The following is a 24372-nucleotide window of genomic DNA, read 5'->3' as shown; positions in this document are numbered from 1 at the left end:
TCACTGCACACTCACTTTACAAACAAGAGAAAATCTGCAGATGCTGGAAATCCGAGCGACACACACAAAATGCTGGAAGAATTCAGCAGGCCAGGCAGCATCTATGGGAAAGATTACAGTTGACGTTTCTGTTGCCTGGCCTGCTGAGTTCATCCAGCACTTTTGTGTAGTTGCCCACTCACATTATCTGTCTGTATCCATTTGAAGCCTCTTTATGGCCTTTATATGACTAACTTCCCTACTTGTCTCTGTATCATCAGAAAAAGTTAGCAACTGTAGTTTTGATGCCAAAACATTCATTCAGGGATCTGAGTAATTTTATTAACGCAAACAACAGGAATTCTGCAGATGCTGGAAATTCAAGCAACACACATCAAAATTGCTGGTAAACGCAGCAGGCCAGACAGCATCTCTAGGAGGAGGTACAGTCGACGTTTCAGGCCGAGACCCTTCTGATGAACTGTACCTCCTCCTAGAGATGCTGCCTGGCCTGCTGCGTTTACCAGCAATTTTGATGTGTGTTGCTTGAGTAATTTTATTGTTGTGAACACAGGAATAAATAGATTTGATCAAATAGTCGCTTGTGTAATTATTGGCTTAACATTTTCACTTGGAGCCAATAGGGTGTCAAATACGGCTCTTTTTCTTGATCCTTGTCATAAATATTTGAGACAGCTTTTTGGAATCTGATAAACTGTGTCTCAAAAGCCACCTGTCAGAATGTGGCTCAGATTCTAAATGGATTTTCTTCTTTTCAGAATATTTTTTAAAATCACCTTTCTTTCCATATAACCATATAACAATTACAGCACGGAAACAGGCCATCTCGGTCCTTCTAGTCCATGCCGAACTCTTACTCTCACCTAGTCCCACCGACCTGCACTCAGCCCATAACCCTCCATCCCTTTCCTGTCCATATAGCTGTTCAATTTAACTTTAAACGACAACATCAAACCTGCATCAACCACTTCTGCTGGAAGCTCGTTCTACACAGCTACCACTCTCTGAGTAAAGAAGTTCCCTCTCATGTTGCCCCTAAACTTTTGCCCTTTAACTCTTGACTCATGTCCTCCTGTTTGAATCTTCCCCACTCTCAATGGAAAAAGCCTATCCACATCAACTCTATCTATCCCCCTCATAATTTTAAATACCTCTATCAAGACCCGTCTCAACCTTCTATGTTCCAAAGAATAAAGATCCAACTTGTTCAACCTTTCTCCGTAACTTAGGTGATGAAACCCAGGTAACATTCTAGTAAATCTTCTCTGTACTCTCTCTATTTTATTGACATCTTTCCTATAATTCAGTGACCAAAACTGTACACAATACTCCAAATTTGGCCTCACCAATGCCTTGTACAATTTCAACATTACATCCCAACTCCGATACTCAATGCTCTGATTTATAAAGGCCAGCATACCAAAAGCTTTCTTCACCACCCTACCCACATGAGATTCCACCTTCAGGGAACTATGCACCATTATTCCTAGATCCCTCTGTTCTACTGCATTCTTCAATGCCCTACCATTTACCATGTATGTCCTATTTTGATTAGTCCTACCAAAATGTAGCACCTCACATTTATCAGCATTAAACTCCATCTGCCATCGTTCAGCCCACTCTTCTAACTGGCCTAAATCTCTCTGCAAGCTTTGAAAACCTACTTCATTATCCACAGCTCCACCTGTCTTAGTATCATCTGCATACTTACTAATCCAATTTACCACCCCATCATCCAGATTATTAATGTAAATGACAAATAACACTGGACCCAGTACAGATCCCTGAGGCACACCACTAGTCACCGGCCTCCAATCTGACAAACAGTTATCCAGCACTACTGTCTGGCATCTCCCATCCAACCACTACTGAATCCATTTTACTACTTCAATATTAATACCTAACGATTGAACCTTCCTAACCAACCTTCCGTGTGGGACCTTGTCAAAGGCCTTACTGAAGTCCATATAGACAACATCCACTACTTTACCCTCTTCAACATTCCTAGTAACCTCTTCAAAAAATTCAATATGATTTGTCAAACATGACCTTCCCCGCACAAATCCATGTTGACTGTTCCTAATCAGACCCTGTCTATCCAGATAATTATATATACCATCTCTAAGAATTCTTTCCATCAATTTACCCACCACCACTGACGTCAATATTTCACATGCAATATTCTATAACTGAGTTGTATTTAATGGTTGAATTTCTTTTCAATGTGGTAGATTGCACAACGTTGGATGGACATTCATTTAAGTGAGGTTCTGTAAAAGAGATTACCAACATAGAATTAAAGGACCCTTGTGGTCATGGTTTGGTAGTTGGTTAGGAAACACAAAAAAGACTGAGTTAGGATTAAAAGAACGTTTAATAGTTGAAATGTAACAACTGGGGATCCCCTGGAAACTATGTTGGGGTTTCAGCTTTGTGCTGTATAGATTGGTCACCTGCTTGAGGAAATAGATGATTCTATGTTGAATTTTGCACAAGAGGTTAAGATACGATTTATAGTAAACTCCATGGATGGGAGCAGAACGTGGCAAAGGTCATATTAAATTCATGAGCGTAGCTGTAGCGGATGGAGCTCAGTGTAAGTATGTGTTAGGTTATCCACTTTGATCCCAAGAATGATAAGAATTCTCACTAAGATGGACAGTGCATGGGAACAGATTTTTGTACTCCACCCTCCTGTGCTTTCAAGAGGGAAGTACAGCGGATTTTTTTTGGCTTATTATGCACTACACATTATTGTATGTGAAAGGAAATAGGTTAACAACTGCAACCTGACTGTAGATTGTTTAATGTCATTTCCAGTACACAAGTGTAAAGGAAAACAAAATAATTGTTACTCCGGAACCTATGTGGCTGATCTAAATAATCTAGATCAGGGGTTCGTAACCTGGGGTTCATGGACCGCTTGCTTAATGGTATTGGTTCACGGTATAAGGTTTGGGAACCCCTGATCTAGATGGATCTGATCTAAAGAAAACTGTAGATACTGATAAATGCTGATAAAACACTGAGCAAACTCAGCAGACCAGGTAACATCTGTAGAAAGAGTTAATGCTTCAGGTCTGAGACCCCTTGTCAAAACTGATAGAGAGTAGTGTGAGTGGAGGAGAGGGCAGTGGGTAGAAGAAGGGAATTTGTCTGATGGGGTGAAATAATGTGGCTATTAAGATACAGTCAGGCTCCTTTGTCGCTCTTCCTCGGTAGATGATTCTAAGATTCAAAGTACGTTTATGAGATTCGTCTTCTCAGGGATAGCCACGAAACAAAGAGAACCATGTAACCCATTCAAAGAAAAATATCAACCTCCCCCCCAACGCGCAAAGAACAGATGGCGCAAATGGCACAAAAAAAACACCGAATATAAAACATCAAACTGCACGTCGTCGAAGAAGTCCAGAAATATTCATTTCAGCTCAGTTCAGTTCAATCCAGTGCCATGTCATTCGTTGATGGCTACAGCGCCAGTCCGCCCAGGTCAAAACCGCACAAAATAGCAACCAGAAACACATCATAACATGAACCACAGAGTCCAATCCACAAAGCGCATCGAGTAAACCTTGCCCAAGACCCAAGACTCAGGCACCTTACACCAGGAGCAGTGAGAGACAGACCAGTCAGTCAGGCACCATCTCCCAGCGGCAGTGAGCGAGAGCGAGAGAGAGGGACTGGTCACACAGAGGGAGACGGTGCTGAACACGGATTCGCCTTCCCTCCCTTCCTCATTGATTTCAATGAAATCAATAGTTTTCTTTCAACAGTGCTGCCTGGTCTACTGATGAAGGGTCTCGGCCCAAAGCATCAGTACTTTATTCTTCTCCATAGATGCTGCCTGACTTGCTAAGCTCCTCCAGCATTTTATCTGTGTTAATTTAGTTTTCCAGCATCTGCAGAATCTCTTGTGTTTCTGATCTTACTGAGTTTTTCTTTTTCTCTGTTTTATTCCAATCTTATCTTAATGTATCAAACACTTTTAATTTTGCCTTATGGCAAATCCATGTGAGGATGTGTAAAAGACGTGGGGTAAAAACAGATTCTTTTTATCAGGAACAGAATCAGTACTGCTGCCAGCATTTTAATAAGTTGATGAGATACCAGTTCCAACACACACAAAATGGTGGCAGAACTCAGCAGGTCAGGCAGCATCTATGAAAAGGAATAAGAAGACACCGTTTCAAGCTGAGACCCTTCAGAAGGACTGGAAATGAAGGACAAAGAAGCCAGAATAAGAAGGTGGTGGTGGGGGGGGGGGGTGGCGTGTGACGACAAGCTAGAAGATGATAGGTGAAGCTAGGTGGATGAGGGAGATGGGGATGAAGTAAGAAGCAGGGAGGTGGTAAGTGGAAAAGGTAAAAGTTTGGAGAAGAAAGAATCTGATAGACAGAGTGGATCATGGAAGAAAGAGAAGGAGGAAGGGAAACAGGGGATTTAATAGGCCAGTGAGAAGAGGCCAGAGTGGAGAAATGAAGAGGGAAGGGGGAGGGGGAAAAGTTAGGAGAAGTTCGAGGAATCAATGCTCATGCCATCAGATAGGAGGTTACATCGACAGGATATGAGGTGGTGTCCCTCCAACCTGAGAGTGGCATCATCATGACAGAGGAGGAGGTCATGTAGGAACGGGAACGGGGTTAGGAATTGAAATGGTTTTCCACTAGGAAACTCCACTTTTTGTGGATGGATCTGAAGTTCTCGACAAAGTGGCCCCTAACCAACTTTGGGTCTCACCAACGTAGGGATGGTTGCACTGGGACCACGAGATACAGTGGATGACCCCAAAAGATTGGTATGTGATATGCTGCCACACCTGGAAGGACTATCTGGGAGGACGTGGGAGGAGGTGAATGGGTAGGTGTAGCACTTCTGCTTCTTGCAGGGATAAATGCCAGGAGGGAGATTAGTGGGGAGGGATGAATGGACAAAAGGAATCATGGAGGGAATGATTTCTGTGGAAGGTGGGGATTACGAGGGGAGGTAAAAATATATTTGGTTGTAGGGTCCTGTTGAAGATAGCAGAAGTTGAGGAGAATGATATGTTGAATGCGGCGACTCTCGGGGAGGATGCTAGTCCCTACAAGACTTTAGTCACGTAGCAAAGTACACATCAAGTTGCCTACCAAGCATGCAGTGCCTCCACAGGTTAGTACCAGGAGGACTGGACCAGATCCAGCCAGCTGTTGTTATAAGAGGTGTGGTGGATTCGGAGGAGGAAAATGTCCTGCGGTAAAGTGAATTAACTCATGCACTGAATGACAAGACTAGGGAACCTTAAAGACAAAGTAAATTTATTAACAAAGCATGTACAGTATATGTCATCGTATACTACCTTGAGATTCATTTTCTTGCAGGCATTTACAGGAAAATAAAGAAATACAATAAAATCAATGAAAAATAATAGATAATAGAGACAACCAACAAATGTGCAAAAGAAGACAAATTATGCAAAATAATTAACCAAAAAAAAGAAATAAATAATACTGAGAAGGTGAATTGTAGAGTCCTTGGAAGTGAGCCCATAGGTTGCGGAGTCAGTTCAGTACTGAAGTGAGTGAGGTTATCCATACTAGTTCAGGAGCCGGATGGTTGAATGGTAATAACTATTCCTCCCGATCTGCATAAACTTCTACCAAAGTAGAAGCGGTATTGCACCTTCTTTGGGATGGCATTTACACGAACCTGGGGCAGCCCAGCTTGGCAGTGATGACTGTTACTCTTTGGCAGATGCTAATAAGGGAACTGACAGGCATATTCAGGTGTGGTTGACTGGAAATGGCTGCTGAAAACTTCATTCCCAAGGAACACCCAGATGTCTCTTTGTGCCAATTAAATTATTCACTTTATCTTTGCTCTCTGGTTTGGACGTCCCAATCCTTTTTCAATTTGGCAGCTCAGTTAAGGTTCATAGTACATTTATTATCGAAGTATGTATGCAGTATACAATCCTGAGATTTGGCTTCCCAAAGAAAGTCACAAAACAAAGAGGAACCATGGAACCAATCCGTTCAAAGAAAAATAACCCTCCCCCCCATACAATAAAATTTGCACAAATGGCAAAACACAGAATATAAACAGGTTATTTGGACATTTTGAGATGGGGAATAGCTCAAAACTTACAGAATTGTATAATGCACTTTGTAATAAAGGGATCCTACACACCTTTGCTACTAACAGCAAACACATGCCCATGGGGGAAATATGCACCATATGAAACAAATATGAGTTATTTATGAGACAGATTCAAGTGCTATTCTTTTTCTCATTAGAGATTCAGTTACTTGAAGCAAGGGAATTTGTCTAAAGGGCATCAGCAGTTGAAGAGTCTTCCAGCAATATCTGAATCACCAGATACTTCCGTAAACACATAACAACCTAAGAGGAGTAGAGCCTGGCACTAAAAAGTTTTATTTGCACAGGGGTTCTCCCTTCACTATAAGGCATCAAAGGCAGTTTGTAATTACCTTGTTATCAAGACTAAAGTTCATTATGTAATTTGAACTGAATTGAATTGACTTTATTACTTACATCCTTCATATACACGAGGAGTAAAAATGTTTATGTTACATCTCCATCTAAATGTGCAATGTGCAATTTATAGTAATTTGTAATAAATAGTATGTACAACAGGACAGTCAATATAACATAGAAATACAGTTGTGTCAGCACGAGTTAATCAGTCTGATGACCTGGTGGAAGCAGCTGTCTCGGAGCCCATTGGTTCTGGTTTTTATGCTGTGGTACCGTTTCCTGGATGGTAGCAGCTGGAACAGTTTGTGGTTGGGGTGACTCAGGTCCCCAGTGATCCTTCAGGCCCTTTTTACACACCTGTCTTTGCAAATGTCCTGAATCATGGGAAGTTCACATCTACAGATGCGCTGGGCTGTCCACACCAATCTCTGCAGAGTGTTGCAATTGAGGGAAGTACAGTTCCCATGCCAGGCAGTGATGCAGCCAGTCAGGATGCTCTCAATTGTGCCCCTGTAGAAAGTTCTTAGGATGTGGGGACACACACCAAACTTCTTCAACTGTCTGAGGTGAAAGAGGTCCTGTTGTGCCTTTTTACCACACAGCCGATATGTACCGACCGCATGAGATCCTCAGTGATGTGGATGCTGAGGAACTTAAAGCTGTTCACCCTCTCCTCCCCAGATCCATTGATGTCAATAGGAGCAAGCCTGTCTCCATTCCTCCTGCAATCTACAACCATCTCCTTTGTTTTTGCGACATTGAGGGAAGCCAGGTGGGCAAAGGAAAGGGGGTTGAGATGAAAAAGGATACATAATATTTTCAAAATACACTCAGTGGCCACTTTATTAATAAATTGGCCACTGAGCATACTGTATATTCATGGTCATCGGTTGCTGTAACCCACCCACTTCAAGATTTGACAAGTTGTATATTCAAAGATGGCTTTCTGCACACCACTGTTGTAACACACAGCTATCATCATCTCGTCACCACCTCATCAGCTTGAAACAGTGCCCATTCTCCTGACTTCTCTCATTAACACGGCACTTTCGCCCACAGTACTGCTACTCACTGGATTTTTTTTGTTGTTTTTGCACCATTCTCTGTAAACTCTAGAAACTGTTATGTGTGAAAATCCCAGGAGATCAGCAGTTTTTGAGATACTCAAACCACCCCATCTGGCACCAAAATCATTCCACGTTCAAAAGTCACTTAGATGAGATCTCTGCCCCATTCTGATGTTTGGTCTGAACAATAAATAAACCTCTAGACATGTCAGCGTGCTTTCATGCATTTAGTTCCTGCCACATGATTGGCTGATCAGATACTTGCATTAATGAGCAGGTTAACAGGTGATTAAAAGGAAAAGAGTATGTCACCTGTCAAAGAGTTATGCAGGGGACAAAATGCAGGAAGCTAGTTGATACTGTCAGTGAATTTCCAATGCTTATAAATGATAAAACAGTTCTAATCAAAATGGAGCCCATCATAAAGAAGTGATTGTTCTGATAATTGAGAATAGCAACCTTCATAATTGGAAGTATAAATTAGGCATACATAAAAAATAAAGACCCTAAGTTTGGATATTGCTTATTTCTTAATTACTTCAAGTTTATTTCTACAATTTATGAAGAAGTGCATTCCACATGCTTCGTACAAATAAAATGTCCACATTTCCAATCACCTACAGCATTGCACCACTGCCATGCCTGAGATCATCAACCTTGCTAACACAGTGTCGGATGGGACAAAGGGTATTTTGCATAGTTCAAGTACTCACTACCTTAACTAATTAATTGACTGTTTCATTACTTTCATTCTCTATTCTGAGGAACATCTGGGATAGAAGCAGTCACAGAAGTTAACTGCTTCAAAGTAGGAAATTTCATCAAGATAGATAAAAGTTGTCAGGAGGAAACCATAGGACCAAAGTTGGGGATAAGCAACAGGTGCTGATGGAGACGTCATTCAACATCAATTGGCACTGTTAAGGACATTAGCAAGCTTTGCAGCAAAGGGTGTTTCTCTCTTTCTAAAGTACACAAAAGGAGCTTATGAAAATATCAGAATTACAGCAAACATCTGAGCAACACAGAATGACTCGGTACTTAGTCATCAAAGGGATAATCTTACAGCGCTGACAAAAATCCTTATTGCTAATTATGGGGCAGATATGTTTTGATGTGAGGTACATTCTGGTTCTGACTCATAAGTAACGCTTAAGTGAAATACAGAAACATGAAAAACATGACATTACTGGGACTTATCCATAAAAAGTCCAATGAAATAGAAATCCAATGAGAAATTACAAAATAAAACTGGATAAAACCAAGAGTTGAAAGGGAAAAAATCTGCAGGAATGCACCTCAGATAATGTTTACATTGCCATTGTAGGCTAGGTTCCAACTATTTTAAAGATGTTGAGAAAAGGTACATCTCTTGGGCTTTGGTGGAACAGATTTATAGAAGGGAAGCGAATCAGCCACAAATATAAAGAAAATATTTGATCTAGATTGTACCAAAACTTTTGCAGGCATGAAGATTAGAAAATAAATCACAAAGGTGTTACTTACTTAGTGTTTATCTCGGTGTACATTTGGAGGAAAAAGCCCCCGAGTAAGTAGCCTGCCGCTGGCCCAATAATGGCTGCTGTGTAGAAAATACCTTGAATAGAAGCAAAAGTTATTTATTTCATAAATTCTACATGACTTATATATAAACATACATGCTGGAGAAGAATTACACAACTCCGGTCTCAAGACTACTTTGCCATTTCATAAAATCATGGTTGATCTGATTGTTACCTTGATGATCTTTCATGCCCTCATGTACTAAGTATTTATGTGTCTCCAACTTAAAAATAATTGATGACCTTTTGAGGAAGAGATCTCCAAAGACACCGAGAAAAATAAAAATACCCCTCAGCTCAATCTTATATGGCCTTTTATTTGGAAACAATGCTTCCAATGCTAGAGTCTCCCACAACACAAAACATCCTCTCCATAGTCACCTTGTCTAGACCCTTTGGAATTTGTGTTTTCTAATCAAGTCACTTTTCATTTTATTAAACTCCAGCGAATATGAGTCTCACCTGTCTAACCCTTGTTAATAGGACAACTTACCCATTCCAGGTATCAACCTAAAGTGCTTGCAATGAACCTACATCTTTCCTTGAATAAAGAAAGGAGAGCAACACCATACATAATGTTTCAGATGTGTCTCACCAACACTGTATAAGATAACATAACCTCCCTACTTTTGATTCCCTCACAATTAACGATAATATTGTAGTCACACAGAAATTGACTTACATTAAGTATTCATTTATACTAATCCTATCCTTATAGTAATCCAGTTTTGTTTTGCCTTTATTTTAACCAATTCCCAGATCAGTGACTAGATGAAAGATCTCGGCTCAAAATGTTGACTTTTAACTTTTTTTCCCCATTGATGCTGCCTGACCTGCTGAGTTCCTCCAGCATTTGTGTGTGTTGCTAAGATTCTTTCACTCCTCTACACATTTATAGGGGCAACTTACTGTAATGTATTGTGTGAGTATTCGTAGCATCAGCATGCGTATGACGTCATGACGTAGAGAAGTGAAAAATGGAATTCTGGTGAATAAACGTGGTTGTTCAATCTACAGCAGTGTCCGAGTCACATCAATATTACATGGTGTCAGAAGAAATTGCAAAAAAAAAGGAAGAGAAGACACGTAAAAGATGTCACAGTTACAGCCAGCGTCAAATTTAAGCCTACAAGGTAATCTTGCTGAGAACTGGAAAATATGGATCCAGAAGTTTGAGCTGTTTTGCACCGCTAGCGGCGTAGCTGAAAAGACAGAGAAGGTGCAATGTGCTACGTTTCTGCATGTGGTGGGGGAAGGGGCAATGAGGGTTTGCAACTCGTTTGCCTTCCAAGATGATGAGCAAGATAAAATTGAAATGTTGAAGAAAAAGTTTCAAGATTACTGCGAACTGAGAAAAAACCTATCATACATCCGACACGTTTTTCACGAGGGCTCAAGGACCAAAAGAGACCATAAATGCCTATGTAACAGATTTGAAGGCAAAAGACTGTGAATTCAGAAAACTGATTGACTCTTTAATACGTGACAGGATTGTATGCGGCCAACGAGATGATCAAGTGAGAGGCAGGCTATTGAGAGAGGTGGATCTTACATTAGAAAAGGCGGTTGAAGTTTGCCCTGCCAGCGAGATCACGTCAAGTCAGGTTTAAGTGCTCAATGAAGAGATTGAAGTGCACAAAATAAAAACTGTGAAAACTGACAAGAGTAGGACAAAGCCAGCTCCACAGGATGATCAAAAGGAAGTTAACGGCAACAGATGTGGTTATAAACATGGATACAGAAAATGTCCAGCCTTTGGTCAGACATACAATACAGTTGCCAGATCTGCATACTGGTGAAAATGTCAGAATACAGAGAGGAGATACTTGGCAACCAGCTGTGGTTGTGAACAGACATCAGCAACCAAGATCCTTCATAGTTCGCACGCCGGATGAAGAGTCTACGGGAGGAACAGGAAGCATCTGCTGAAGACAGACAAGAGGGAGTTTCCACATACAGATGCACAGGACATTTCCACAGATACAGACATGGAAACAAACGACACCAAGAGTGATGCAGACTGCAAAGACACAGAGGTCTCTCGAGAGACTGACACTGATGAAGGACAAGCACAGTCACAGTTGTATCACACACGGTCTGGGAGACAAGTCAAACTTCCAGCTAGATACAGAGACTAGATATACATACAGTCTCACACAGTTTGAGGTAAAGTCACACATGTCATAAGTTCCAAGGTGTGAAATAAAAGGTTTATTAGTCTGTGTTAGTAAAATACACTGCTGTTAGTATTGTAAGATACAATGCAGATTACAGTACAAGAAGTTAAGATTTTTTTTTAGTTTATGTCATGGTTGTTGCACTGTAAGAAGGGCATACCTAGAGGCATTGTTTTGGTCATTCACAGTGTTATAAAAAGAAAAAAAAATCTTGAGAAGGGGGATGTAATGTATTGTGTGAGCATTCGTAGCGTCAGAGTGTGTATGATGTCAGGACGTAGAGAAGTGAAAAATTGAAGCCTGTTGAATAAATGTGGTTGTTCTATCTACAGCGGTGTCCGAGTCACATCAATATTACATTTACAATCATCAATTAATCTACCAGCTGCTTGTATTTGGGACGTGGGAGTTAACTGGAGCACCCAGGGGAAGTCCAAGTGGTTGCTCCAAGAATTCCACATAGACAGCACTGAGGGTCATGATTAAACTTGGATCACTGGAGCTATGAAGCATCAGCTCTGTTAATTATATCACCATGCCGTCTCAATCTTTATAAGTTTGTTATATCAGTATATTACAGCATTATTGAGGGCTTCTCTGATTTATCTTCCATATTGTTTTTGCTTAGATAAGCTCCTTCCAGAGGTTTTAAGCTAACCAAAAGCTCTATCCTTAACTCACATTATATCAATAGAGATGCAAGTCTATTCTTTGAAGTGTTTTGTATAATGTTCACATACCATAATTTCTCTTTTATAATCACCGGCCCATTGTTTTAGTGTTTGAAGACTCCTTCATTTGAAGATTGATTGATCTTCAAATGAAGATTGTTCTTCATTTCCTTTAGGAAGTGAGAGGAAACTGGACCACCCATAAACATAAATCTTGGGAAAAGCATAATAAATGAATTCATGCTTCTATAATGGACATATATGTGAAACAGGCAATGTCAAGTACAGCCCATTTGAAACCCTGTCTTCCTCATGAGCTTTACACTGGTGCCACTGTATAGCTACAACAATCCAGCTTTGATTCTCATCTCCATTGCTGACTAGGTGGCACATCTTCCTTGAGTTCAAATGGTTTCCCCTCTGGGTGGACTAGTTCTCACCCACTTCCTAAAGGCAAGCTGGTTTGTAGGCTAATTTTCTTCTATAAGTTTCCCACCAGTGTAGGTAAGGGAATCAAGCCAGACCGATAAGGATTTAACACAGGAAAATAAGATAGAGAACAAGATTACTCTGAGACCTGGAACTGACTAGACATGCCAAATGACCTCCTTTATACTGAAAAAAAATATAAAGCAAAATTTAAAGAGGCTTTGGGATGTCAGTGATGAAACATTTTTAAGTAGTATTGTCCTATACTCTGTTCTATAAATCACAGCAATACTTCTGTAAAAAATGAAGAGTTTCTAAGCATGGGGGGGGGGGACATTCCCTCCCTTCTAAGCATGATTGACAAACTCATTGTGGCTTTTAATCAGTCCTGAAGGGTGCTCATGTCGAAAGGCTGACAGAAAAGAAATATGATTTAAAGTGACATGGATGCCAGTTTCACTCATCCCGACAGGTTCTGTGCTGAGCAAACTGAAACATGAGAGGACGAACTGCTGAACGAAAGGTAACGTAAAGCCTGCTGGATATTCAGTTGGCGAACGTGCAGTAAGCTGTCGACTATGAACTTCGTTGAAGTTACACCATCCCTTTTGATCAAAAATCTGTTCTAAAAGAAATGGCTCTGTGATAGTTTATGCTTGTCAACATCATCCTCCATAAACTATTTCAGTCTTCTCTTGAATGCCTGATAAAATATGTATTTAAATGATACATTTTCTGAAGTCTATGCCATTGTTTTTGAGGAAGGCACCTTATATTTTTAGTTTTGAATTATATACATTCTTCTTGGGCTCCTACAAATATCAAATTTGTTCTCCTCATGTAAGAGACTACTCAGCCCATTAAGTCTATGCTGAATCTCAAAGCTTCCCCATCAGCCCCACTTAACTTGACACCTATCAATTTCCCCTCATTCAACTCCAAACAACCTACCCTGGAGGTAATTTATGAAAAACAGCTAACCTACAGGTGTCCCTTGGGGACATGGGAGGAACTGAAGCAGACAAGGGAAACCCATGCAGTCACAAGAAGAATGGACAAACTCTGGACAGGGAGCATCCAGTGTCACGATTAAATCCTGGTTTCTAGAGCTATGCAATAGCAGCATTAGTTGTTGCATCATTAGGCCTTCTATTCCTAGTTTTTTTCCTGTGATGTTATGCTGGCCTTTTAACCTACCCTCAGATCAATTTAATCCTTCCCTTCTACTTAGCCCTCCATTTTTCTATCATCCTGTCTATCTAAGAGTTTCTTAAATGCCCCTAATGCAGGGGTCCCCAACCATTTTTATGCCATAGACCAATGACATTAAGCAAGATGTCCACAGACCTCAGCTTGGGAACCCCTGGCCCGATATATCTGTTCCCACACCATCCCTAATTATTCCCTGTATAAATGACTTACCTCTGACATCCCCACCTATACTTTCTTCCAATCACCTTAAATATCGGACACCTTCACCTTAATCTTTAGTCAATCGCCACTGAACACAACCTATGGATTCACTTTCAATGATTCTGTTCTCAGTATTATTTATTTATTACTTTTTTTTATTTGCAAAGTTTGCCTTATTTTGGGTGTGTGTGTGTGTGTGTGTGTGTTTGTTTTTTCAAATCTCCTTTAAATTCTCTTCTTTTGAGATGGGTGGAAGTCAATCACCCCTTTGTCCAACCACATTGTATTCTGAATTCATAACGTATTCAAGGACTGAGTACTTCCATGTTGCCTGTTGCAGGTACGTATGGTGTAATTTATGAACATGCACTCAAAAACAGGAGTTTTTGAGTATGATTCACATTAAGGTTACCTGTGCAACTGCATTTTATCCTTTCAACAATTATTATACTTCAAATGCATTGCTCCGTGCAGCTTAATATTCACAATGAAGGTCAGGAAAGTGTAGGCTTTTAACCATAGATTTGAGTACAATTTGCTAGCTTTTTTGCTTGTACTATCAATAAATTTGACAGCTTTATCACTGACCAGTGGAGTCGGCTGAGGGAATTAAGCCAGGACTTTCAGATACACTCTTGAATTAGCTTGAAAGCCAAAGAAAGACTTTGCATCGGTTACATCTGGTCATGCTATTTTGAGAAGCACATCTCAACTTCACTTTGCTCTGGAACTTGTTCACACTAAACTCACTCTCTTAATTTGGCAAAGAGTTTGGTGCACGTGAATACTAACTGTCCGGGACTCCAGAGTATTTCAAGACTAAGCAAGCCCATGTTTGAGGAAATACAATATCATCAGTAGTCTGAAGATCTTACACCTCATTATTTTCTTACTGAAAATTAGTTTTGTGTCTGGTTAGAGATGAGTTTGGTTTGTTTGCTATATTTAGGCATGCTTGTCAAACTACTGCACTGGTCCATAAGGCTATTAGCTCACTTTCGCAGTAGTCCCAAAAATTTAGCTAACAGCATTCTTGATTTTCCTTGAACCTGAGCTAAAGTTGGTAGCAATGGAGCAGGAAGAAATGCATCATCAGAGAATGAAATCTCTTTGCCAAAATATTTTGCTCCAAAAATATGCAGATTGTATGTGTTATTAAACATTCTGTCAGCAATGAACATAATCATTACCTGAGCCTCTGCTAGGACACATATTCTGTCCTAGTCTTGAAACAGATGAATCTATGAGACTGGGAGCCCACTGGTTGCACTGGTTCAGCAGTGGCTGAAGTCTCCCATTCTGAATCCACATTGTTCCACCAAGAAAAAGTACAAGGAGCCTTGGTCTTCCAGGGGCTCAGTTCAGAAGAACTGGTATAATTCAAATGCACTACAACTCCTCAACTCATATTGAACTGTGCCACAACATTGTCTGCTGAAGGGTAATGTTCAGAACCAAGAATTCTAATATAATTGCATTACATACACACTTGTTTCATTCCATATGTGAATGATTATGTGAATTCATTGGGCAGAACTTTTCTTCAATTTTTATTCATTGAATTCAATTTTTTTTATTTGAAAATCGGCAAAATGGAATTTAATATGCATACCCTCCTTAATCTTGTAGTATTAACAGCATGACAGTCTCATCTCTGCCAATTGGAAGTCCATTTGAACTTTGGAAACATTTGTTCATTTTCAGAAGGGATTAATACACCACCAACTGCCAATGATTCATAGACAAGACATTTTGCAGATACTGGAAGTCTTGAGCAGCACACACGAAACACCGGAGGAATTCAAAAGGTTAGGCAGCATCTATGGATGAGGATAAACAGTTACCATTTCATTCCAAGATGCTTCATTAATCCTGATGCTACCTGACCTGCTGAATTCCTTCAACACTTTGTGCGTGTTGCCTATGATTCAGTAAGGCACCAAAAACCTGCAGAAACAAGCTTTCTAATTTCTGGACAGTGCTGAGAGAATTTTATGTCTGTCTCATTTGATAGTACTTGGCACTTAAATCAGGAAAATTTTGTACTGTCCAAAGCTCAGATGATAAATGTTATGCTAATTTTTTTCTCCCTCATTTGGCCCCTTCTAAATTCCTAGAGTGTCAGACAATCACCTTAACATATTACTTTGGAAATGTTAATTGAATTCTGAAAATAACTCACCTTTATTGATCACACGGTGTGCTTTACAAAGTTTTGCCAGTTACTTTGCTGATTTTTTACTTCCAAAGTGAATGGGAGTCAAGATTTAGAAGTGGTTTCAGCAAAGTTACTATTTAAGGGGAATTTAAGGGGAAGAACTTCTCTCCAGGAAATTTTAAATGTGCCAGTGGAGTTCAGAAGGCTGTAGATGGGACCTTTGGAACTAAAATCTTAGAGACCACAATGAGTGAACTGATACGTTGCCAATTAACACCAAAGTACAGAACAGAACTTAACCCTGGAGTTCTGTGTTAATATGAAATTGTTCCAGATGTTGAATGATTCTGCACAATCTGCAAATGCTCACTGACAAAACTCACCCATATGATCAACAGGAAATGAGTAAAATATGTGTAGGCTGTCATTGGAGTTCTGAGCTCTGTGTACTTGGTATGTCTTAAGTATCAAAACTATTTTGGCTCTAACCTGTTTAACTGTTCTCCAAATATCAATTACTCTAGAAGTCAGGATAACAATACAGAGATTGCAGATCCTGCGGATGCTGGAAATCTTGAGGAACACACATAAAATGAAGGAGGGTCTCAACATATGGAGGGAATGAACAGCTGAGGTTTTGTCCCGACAGCCTTCATCAGGCCTGGTCCTGATAAAGAGTCTCAGTCCAAAAAAATACTCTTTATTCCCTTCTATAGATGCTGCCTAACCTTCTGAATTCCTTCAGCACATTGACCCAGGGAAATAATTTATTGAAATACATTTGGATTTTGATCAAAATCTCATAGTTATCTTTTGAATTTCTAACCATAACAGTTGCCAGACTTTGGATCAGGTGTTTTTTTTTAATTCCATGCCCACTCCTAAATATAACCTATTATTTTCGACCCCAACATAGAATTATGGAATAGTACAGTCGCCCATTTGCTCTACCTCATCCACAATAGCCTGTTGCCTTCCTACTCTAACCCATTTTCCAGTATTAGACCTGTCCAGTACCTGTCCTGTTTTAAACACTGCCATTGTACTCTCTTCAATCACCTCCCCTTACATCTCATTCCAGATATTCATCTGCTCTTCTGAATAATTCACCCATTAGATTTTAATTTACTTCCCCCCACCTTAAGCTTATGCCCTCTAGTTCTGATGAAGGGTCTGAGCCCAAACAATGGCTCTTTGTTCCTCTCCAAAGATGTTGTCATACTTGCTGAGTTCCTCCAGCATTGTCTGTGTGTTACTCTGGATTTCCAGCATCTGCATAATCTCTCGCTCTATTCTCTCTAGTTCTAAATTCCCTTGCCCCAGATCATCATCTATTCTATCTATGCATCTCATAATTTTATAACCCTCTATAAGATCACCTCTGAGCATTCTACATTCCAGTAAGAATAAACCCTGCCTATCCGGTCTCCTTACAACAACAGGAGTCCATTCCAGGCACTATTCCAGTGAATCCCAGCTGCACTGTCTTCGCTGTAGTGCAGGAGTTCTCATCCTGGGGTCCATGGACCCCTCGGTTCGTGGTTGGAGCCCATGGCATAGAAAAGGTTGGGAACCCCTGCTGTAGTGATCTGGCCAGAACTGTATACAACATTCCAACCAGCGTTTTGTACAGCAGCAACATGGCATCCCAAATCTTACACTCAATGCCTTGGCCTATGAAGGTAAGTATACCAATTACTTCTTTACTACCCTATCTACCCATGTTTCTGTTTTTAAGGAACTATGTAATCTCACTCCAAGGTCTCTCTGCTTATCAATGCCGTGTTTTCTGATGACAATTAGTGATAAGCACCAACCAACCTCTTTCAAGTGCCACCATCAAAATGGCAAAGATTCTCGAATAGCGCTGATGGGCAGGGGATCCAGGATTTTAGCACAGTGGCAAAAGAGGAGACGATTCACAAGCTTAATGTCAACTTGACGTCACCATGTGATTCTTTGAAAAGGCTAAATTAGGAAGCTGGATGCAAACAGCAGTAGCATCAGCAATCTCTCAGTTCCACAGGAGAATAAGAACATTACAGCATGCAGGAAGCCATAAAGCACAAAGGCAAGATGTTGGAAACCTAAAGGCAGAATCTGCCGATGTTGAAAATCTGAAATTAGAACAGAAGATGTTGGAAACAGCTCACCGCATCAGGTAGCATCTGTGGAAAGAGAAGCAGAGTGAACATATGGTCGGAACTGAAAATGCTGCTCGACTTGCTGGGTGTTTCCAGAAGTTTCCAACTATCCCTCTCACAATGAATTGCTATGCACTTCACTCCGCAACTGTAAGTGACGAGATTTCCTGCACCTTATTCAATCATGACGTTTATAGTGTGCAAGTCCTCAGTGAAGCAATTTTTAAGAGACATTTAGACATGCATGTGAACAGGCCGGGAAATCGAGGGAAATAGACCATGTGGAGGCAAATGGGATTGGATTGGACTGGCATCATGTTCAAAACAATCATTTTGGGCTGAAGGACTTGTTCCTGTGCTGTATTGTTATACGATCTACGAGGGCTTGGGTCACTCAATTGATTGCCAGGTTTCATGTCCCACACGGAAGGCAAAATTTAACACTCACAAACATCATCACAAAGGTCTGAAACATGAAGTTATAAAATAGGAAGGTGTTCCTCTAACGCATGCGTGTGAGCACATTGTGGGTGGGATGCTTGTAAACAAATGGGCAGGGAGTGTGACAAACTGATGTACAGCATCTTTGACCAGCCATGGAGAACTTAGATAATCCTGCATCCTCCATCTATTGCCTGCTGCTTCTAATTCCACCAGCTCCTCGTGATTCCTTATTCAGTGTGAGTCAATGGGAGAAAATGCTCATCCTTCTATAACCTTCACTTGCCCCATCATTGAAATGTTTGCTCAATCAATGGACTCACTTTTAAGGACTCTTCATCTTAAGTTCTCGATATTTATCATTTATATATTTATTATTATTATTTCTTCTTTTGCATATGCAATTTGTTGTCTTCTGCTCTCTGGTTGAATGCCATAGTTGGGTGGTCTTTCATTGATTCTAGTGCCATAGAAGTCATTGACTCATAGAAAAGTATAGCACAGAAACAGGCTCTTTGGCCCAACTAGTCCGTGCCAAGACATTTAAACTGCCTGCTTCCATCAACCGGAACCAGGATCATAGCCCTCCGTATCCCTACCATCCATGTACCTATTCAAACTTCTCTTAAACATTGAAATTGAGCTCGCATGCACCACTTACGCAGGAAGATCTTCCCACACTCTTAAGACCCTGTGAGTGAAGAAGTTTCTCTTCATGTTCCCTTTAAACTCTTCGCCTTTCACCCTTAACCTATGACCTCTAGTTGTAGTCCCACTCAACCTCAGGGGAAAAAGCCTGCTTGAATTTACCCTATCTATAACCTTCATAATTTTGTATACCTCTATCAAATCTTCTCTCAAGCTTCTACATTCCAAGGAATAAGGTCCTAACCCATTCAATCTTTCCATATAACTCAGGTCCTCAGACCCAACAGCATCCTTGTAGATTTTCTCTGTACTCTTTCAACATTATTTACATCTATCCTGTAGGTAGGTGAGCAAAACTGCACACAATACTCTAAATTAGGGCTCAAATGTTGGATAAAACTTCAACATAATATCTCATCTCCTGTACTCAATACTTTGATTCATGAAGGCCAATATGCCAAAAGCTTTCTTTATGATCAATCTTTGTGACACCACTTTCAATGAATTATGGACTTGTATTCCCAGATCTCTGTTCTACCGCATTCCTCAGTACCCTACCATTCACTGTGCAAGACCTACCCTCGTTTGTCCTACTAAAGTGTAACACTTCACACTTGTCTGTATTAAATTCCATCTGCCATTATTCAACTGAGGTTTCCAGCTGATTCAGATCCCTCTGCAAGCCAGGATAGTCTTCTTTGTTGTCTACTACACCCCCAATCTTGGTGTCATCTGCAAATTTTCTGATCCAGTTAATCACATTTTCATTCAGATTACTGATATAGATGACAATAACGGACCCAGTACCGATCCCTGCAGCACTCCACTAGTAACAGGTCTCCAGTCAGAGAGGCAACCATCTACTACCACTCTCTGGCTTCTCCCACAAAACCAATGTCTAATCCAACTTACTACCTCATCTTGAATGACGAGCAACTGAACCTTCTTGACCAATCTCCCATGCGGGACCTTGTCAAATACCTTGCTAAAGTCTACGTAGAGAACATCCACTGCCTTGCCTTCATCAACTTTCCTGGTAATTTCCTCAAAAAACTCTACAAGATTGGTTAGGCATGACCTACCATGCACAAAGCCATGCGGACCATTGTTAATCAGCCCATGTCTATCCACATATCGTATGTCCAGTCCCTGAGAATACCTTCCAATAATTTTCTCACTACTGATATCAGGCTCAATGGCCTACAATTTTATGGTTTACTTTAAAAGCCTTTCTTAAACAGCAGAACAACATTGGCTATCCTCCCATCTTCTGGCACCTCACCTGTCACTCAGCATGAATTAACTATCTCTGCTGGGGTCCCAGCAATTTCTGCACTTCCTTCAGGGTCCAAGGGAACAGTTTGTCAGGCCCTGAGGATTTATTCATTGTAATTTGCCTCAAGACAGCACATCTTCCTCCTCCTCTGTAATCTGCACAAAGCCCATGAAGTTGATCGCATTTTGCCTTACTTCTATAGACTCTGTGTCAACCTCTTGAGTAAATATTAATGCAAAAAAATGCACTTAAGATCTACCCTCTCTTTTTTGGCTCCACATATGGATTACCACTCTGATCTTCCAGAGGACCAGTTTTGTATCCCTGCAATCCTTTTGCTCCAAATATATCTGTGGAATTCCCTCAGGATTCCCTTTCACCTTGTCTGCTAAGTCAACCTCATGCCTTCTTTTAGCACTCCTGATTTCTTTCTTACATTTCTTATGCTTCATAAGCACCTAATTTTTCTCTACCTGCCTATACCTGCAATGCACCTCCTTTTTTTCTTAACTAGGGCTTCAGTATCTCTTAATATCCAAGGTTCCCTACATTTGTTACCTTTACCTTTTATTCTGACAGGGACATACAAGCTCCGTACTCTCAAAGTTTCACTTTTGAAGGCCTCTCACTTACAGAGTACACCTTTACCAGAGAACAGCCTGTCCCAATCTTTACTTGCCAGATCATTTCTGATATCATCAAAATTGGCCTTTCTCCAATTTAGAATCTCAACCTGTGGATCAGCCCATTTGTTTTTGCATATTTAACAAAGGCATCCGTTAGTCTTGCGAGACCATGGATCTGTGCCTGGAAAGTCTTCGCTCTCCAGAGCGCAGGCCTGGGCAAGTTGTACGGAAGACCAGCAGTTGCCCATGCTGCAAGCCTCCCATCTCCATGGCACCAATGTTGTCCAAGGGAAGGGCATTAGGACCCATACAGCTTGGCACCAATGTCGTTGCATATTTACTTTAAAACTAATGGCATTGTGATCATTACATGCAAAGTTTGTCACCAGCCCTGTTTCATTCCCTAATAGCGGGTCAAGTATCGCATACTCTCTCATTGGGATTTCTATGTAATGATTAAGAAAACTTTCCTGAACACAGTTGACAAACTCAATCCCATCTAGTCCTTTACAGTATGGGAGTCCCAGTCAATATGTGGAAATTTAAAATCACCTACTCTAACAACCTTATGGTTCTTGCAACAGTCTGCAACCTTGCTACAAATTTGCTCCTCTAAATCACCTAGACTGTTGTGTGGTCTGTAATATAGCCCTATTAACATGGTCGTACCTTTCTTATTACTCAGTTCCCCCCATAACACCTCACCAGACAAATTCTCCATTCCGTCCTGACTGAGCACAGATGTGACATTTTCCTTGTCTAGTAACACCAACCCTCCTCCTTTAATCTCTCCTGTCCTGACCTGTTTAAAACAACAGAACCCCAAAATAGTGAGCAGCCAGACCTGCCCCTCCTGCAACCAAGTCACACTAATGGCTACATTGTCATAATTCCAGATGTTGATCCATGCCCTGAACTTATCTGTCTTTCCTACAATACTTCTTGCATTGAAATATATGGAGCTCAGAATATTAGCTGCGCCATGCTCAACCTTTTGATTCCTGACTTTGAGGTTGTAACATCTGTCTCCACAACCTCTCTACCATCTGTTCTGGCACTCTGGTTCCCATCCCTCTGCAATTCTAGTTTAAATCCATCCCCCCACCAACTCGATGGCATGTAGCAATAGCAAGCTACTATCAGGAGGGTACAGGAGCCTGGAGAGAGACACTAAATGGTTTAGAAATAGCTTCTTCCCCTCCAAATCAGGTTTCTCAATGATCCATGAACCCATGAATTACTTGTAAGTTACTTCATTTCTCCTTCATTTTCACTTTAAAAATTTTTTGTAACCTATGGCAATTTAGTGTCTTTACACTGTACTGCTGCCACAAAACAAATTACACTTCAAATGTCAGGGATAATAAATTTGATTCTGTATTCTACTATTCTTCCTACCAACTCCCTCTGCAGGTAGACTTACCTACAGTAGCTCTTTCTCACACCTCCATCCACTCTGATACTTGGAAAGTAATCGCATGACGAGGGACAATGGTGCTGACTGTTAGTCATTCATAGAGTACCCTGCCAGTTTATTCATTCAATTATTCATAGGGTTTCAAAGTTCAAAGTACAATTTATTATTGAAGTGCATATATGTCACCATATACAACCCTGAGATTCATTTTCTTGTAGGCATACTCAATAAATCTATAGAATAACAACTATACAGAACAGGCTCTTGATGGTAGTAATGAGAAGAGGGCATATCCCAGATGGTGGAGGTCTTCAATGATGGATGCTGCTTTCTTGAGGCTTTGCCACTTGAAGATGGCCATGATGGTGGGGCAGGGCTGTGCCTGTGATGAAGCTGTCTGAGTTTACAACCCTCTGCAGCTTCTTGTGATCATGTGTATTGGACATTGCATTGAACTTTGGAGGCTCCATACTAGGCTGTGATGCAGACAGTCAGAATGCTCTCCATAGTACATCTGTAGAAATTTGTAAGAGTCTCTAGTGACATACCAAATCTCTTCAATCTCCTCACAGCAAAGTACAGCTGTTGGTGTGCCTTCTTCACGTTTGCATGATGTGGAATAAAGCCTGATTTATACTTCTGCGTCAACGCGTCACCGTAAGTATTGCGTCGCCGCAAACCCTATGCAAAGCCGACGTGGAATCTTACGCGACAGCCTGCGTTGCTGCGACGTGCACCTCTCCCAAAATGTAACCGTGCATCGTGGCAACGTAGAATGCAACAGCTGTGATTGGTCCACTTGGTAGCATTGCATTTCCTCCTACGCTGCAATGGCTTCCCATTGGGTGACTGAAGGGCAGGGAAGGAACTCTGGCTTCAATGCTTTCCATAAAGCTTTACAGACATCCAAAATTATGGAGGACACATTTCCCTTTTATGAAAAAAAACGCTTGCGTCTTGTTTACCCCAAGAAAGACTATCATGACCCTGAAGCCTTGCACGGGCAGGTGTGTGCGCATGCGTGACGTGTGCGAATTGCAGAGCGATGCAGACACACCAACACACAACTATAAATGTTCACAAGGCGCATAGGCCACTTGCGTAGGTTATGACCTCAAGTTAACACAGAAGTATAAATCAGGCTTAATATGCACATCAGGATGAAAGGGAATGTGCTGCTGTATTCATCTCTCCTGATTGGAGAGCTCATTAAGCAGTATGTACTGTGAGGGGATCCAGGAGTGCCCCTATTAACTGTTTGGAGAGAGACATTTATCATTGATGGTTTATTTGGAAAGGAGAGAGAGAGACAGAGTTATTTACCACCAATATGTTGCTTTTGGAAAGGAGAGAGAGACGAAGATTAACGGTTGGACTGTCACTTTAAGGCATTGGAAGTAACTTTGGATTTCTGCTGAGCTTGGAGTTGGAGACAGCACCGAGCAGCTCGAAAGTTGCTATGGTGACCAAAAGGCAGATTGTTGATATTTCTTCAAGGACAGGTTGCCTGCTTGTGCACTCCTTTACAAAGGAGGGAGGGACTCTTTGAATGACAGGTGATGCTCAGCACAGAGAAATAAATGAGAGGTCAGATGACACAGACCTCAGGACACATGATCTGGACACTGAATGAGCATTATTGTGCCCGCAGGGAAAGCGGGTTTTGGAGGATCGATTAGGCGGATCGATTCCAAATTGCTATTCCATCAGTGAAGAAGAGGTTGACTGGTGGGGAGTTGTCTATGTGTCCACCCTTGCCGGGGTGATAGCTCCACCACAGGAAGATCGGTCCCCTGGTTAAAGTCACAGTAGGTGACTTGTGAAGGATTTCGGAGGACAACGAGAAGATCGACGGCATCAGCTCAC

General features: G+C 41.0%; 1 protein-coding gene across 12 annotated transcripts in view; it reads right to left on the bottom strand.

Moving 5' to 3' along the window:
• slco4a1 (solute carrier organic anion transporter family, member 4A1) overlaps positions 1–24372 on the bottom strand; it is a 294821-nt gene that overhangs the window by 58818 nt on the left and 211631 nt on the right. For all 12 annotated transcript variants that reach the window (XM_063041236.1, XM_063041245.1, XM_063041242.1 and 9 more), the window contains one exon: positions 9051–9141. In XM_063041236.1, coding sequence (XP_062897306.1) covers positions 9051–9141 — 91 coding nt within the window. The remainder of the gene's footprint in view (positions 1–9050; positions 9142–24372) is intronic.

This window comes from Mobula hypostoma, chromosome 2, assembly GCF_963921235.1.
Source record: "Mobula hypostoma chromosome 2, sMobHyp1.1, whole genome shotgun sequence".
Taxonomy (NCBI): Eukaryota; Metazoa; Chordata; class Chondrichthyes; order Myliobatiformes; family Myliobatidae; genus Mobula; species Mobula hypostoma.
This window is presented reverse-complemented; position numbering and strand designations above follow the sequence as displayed.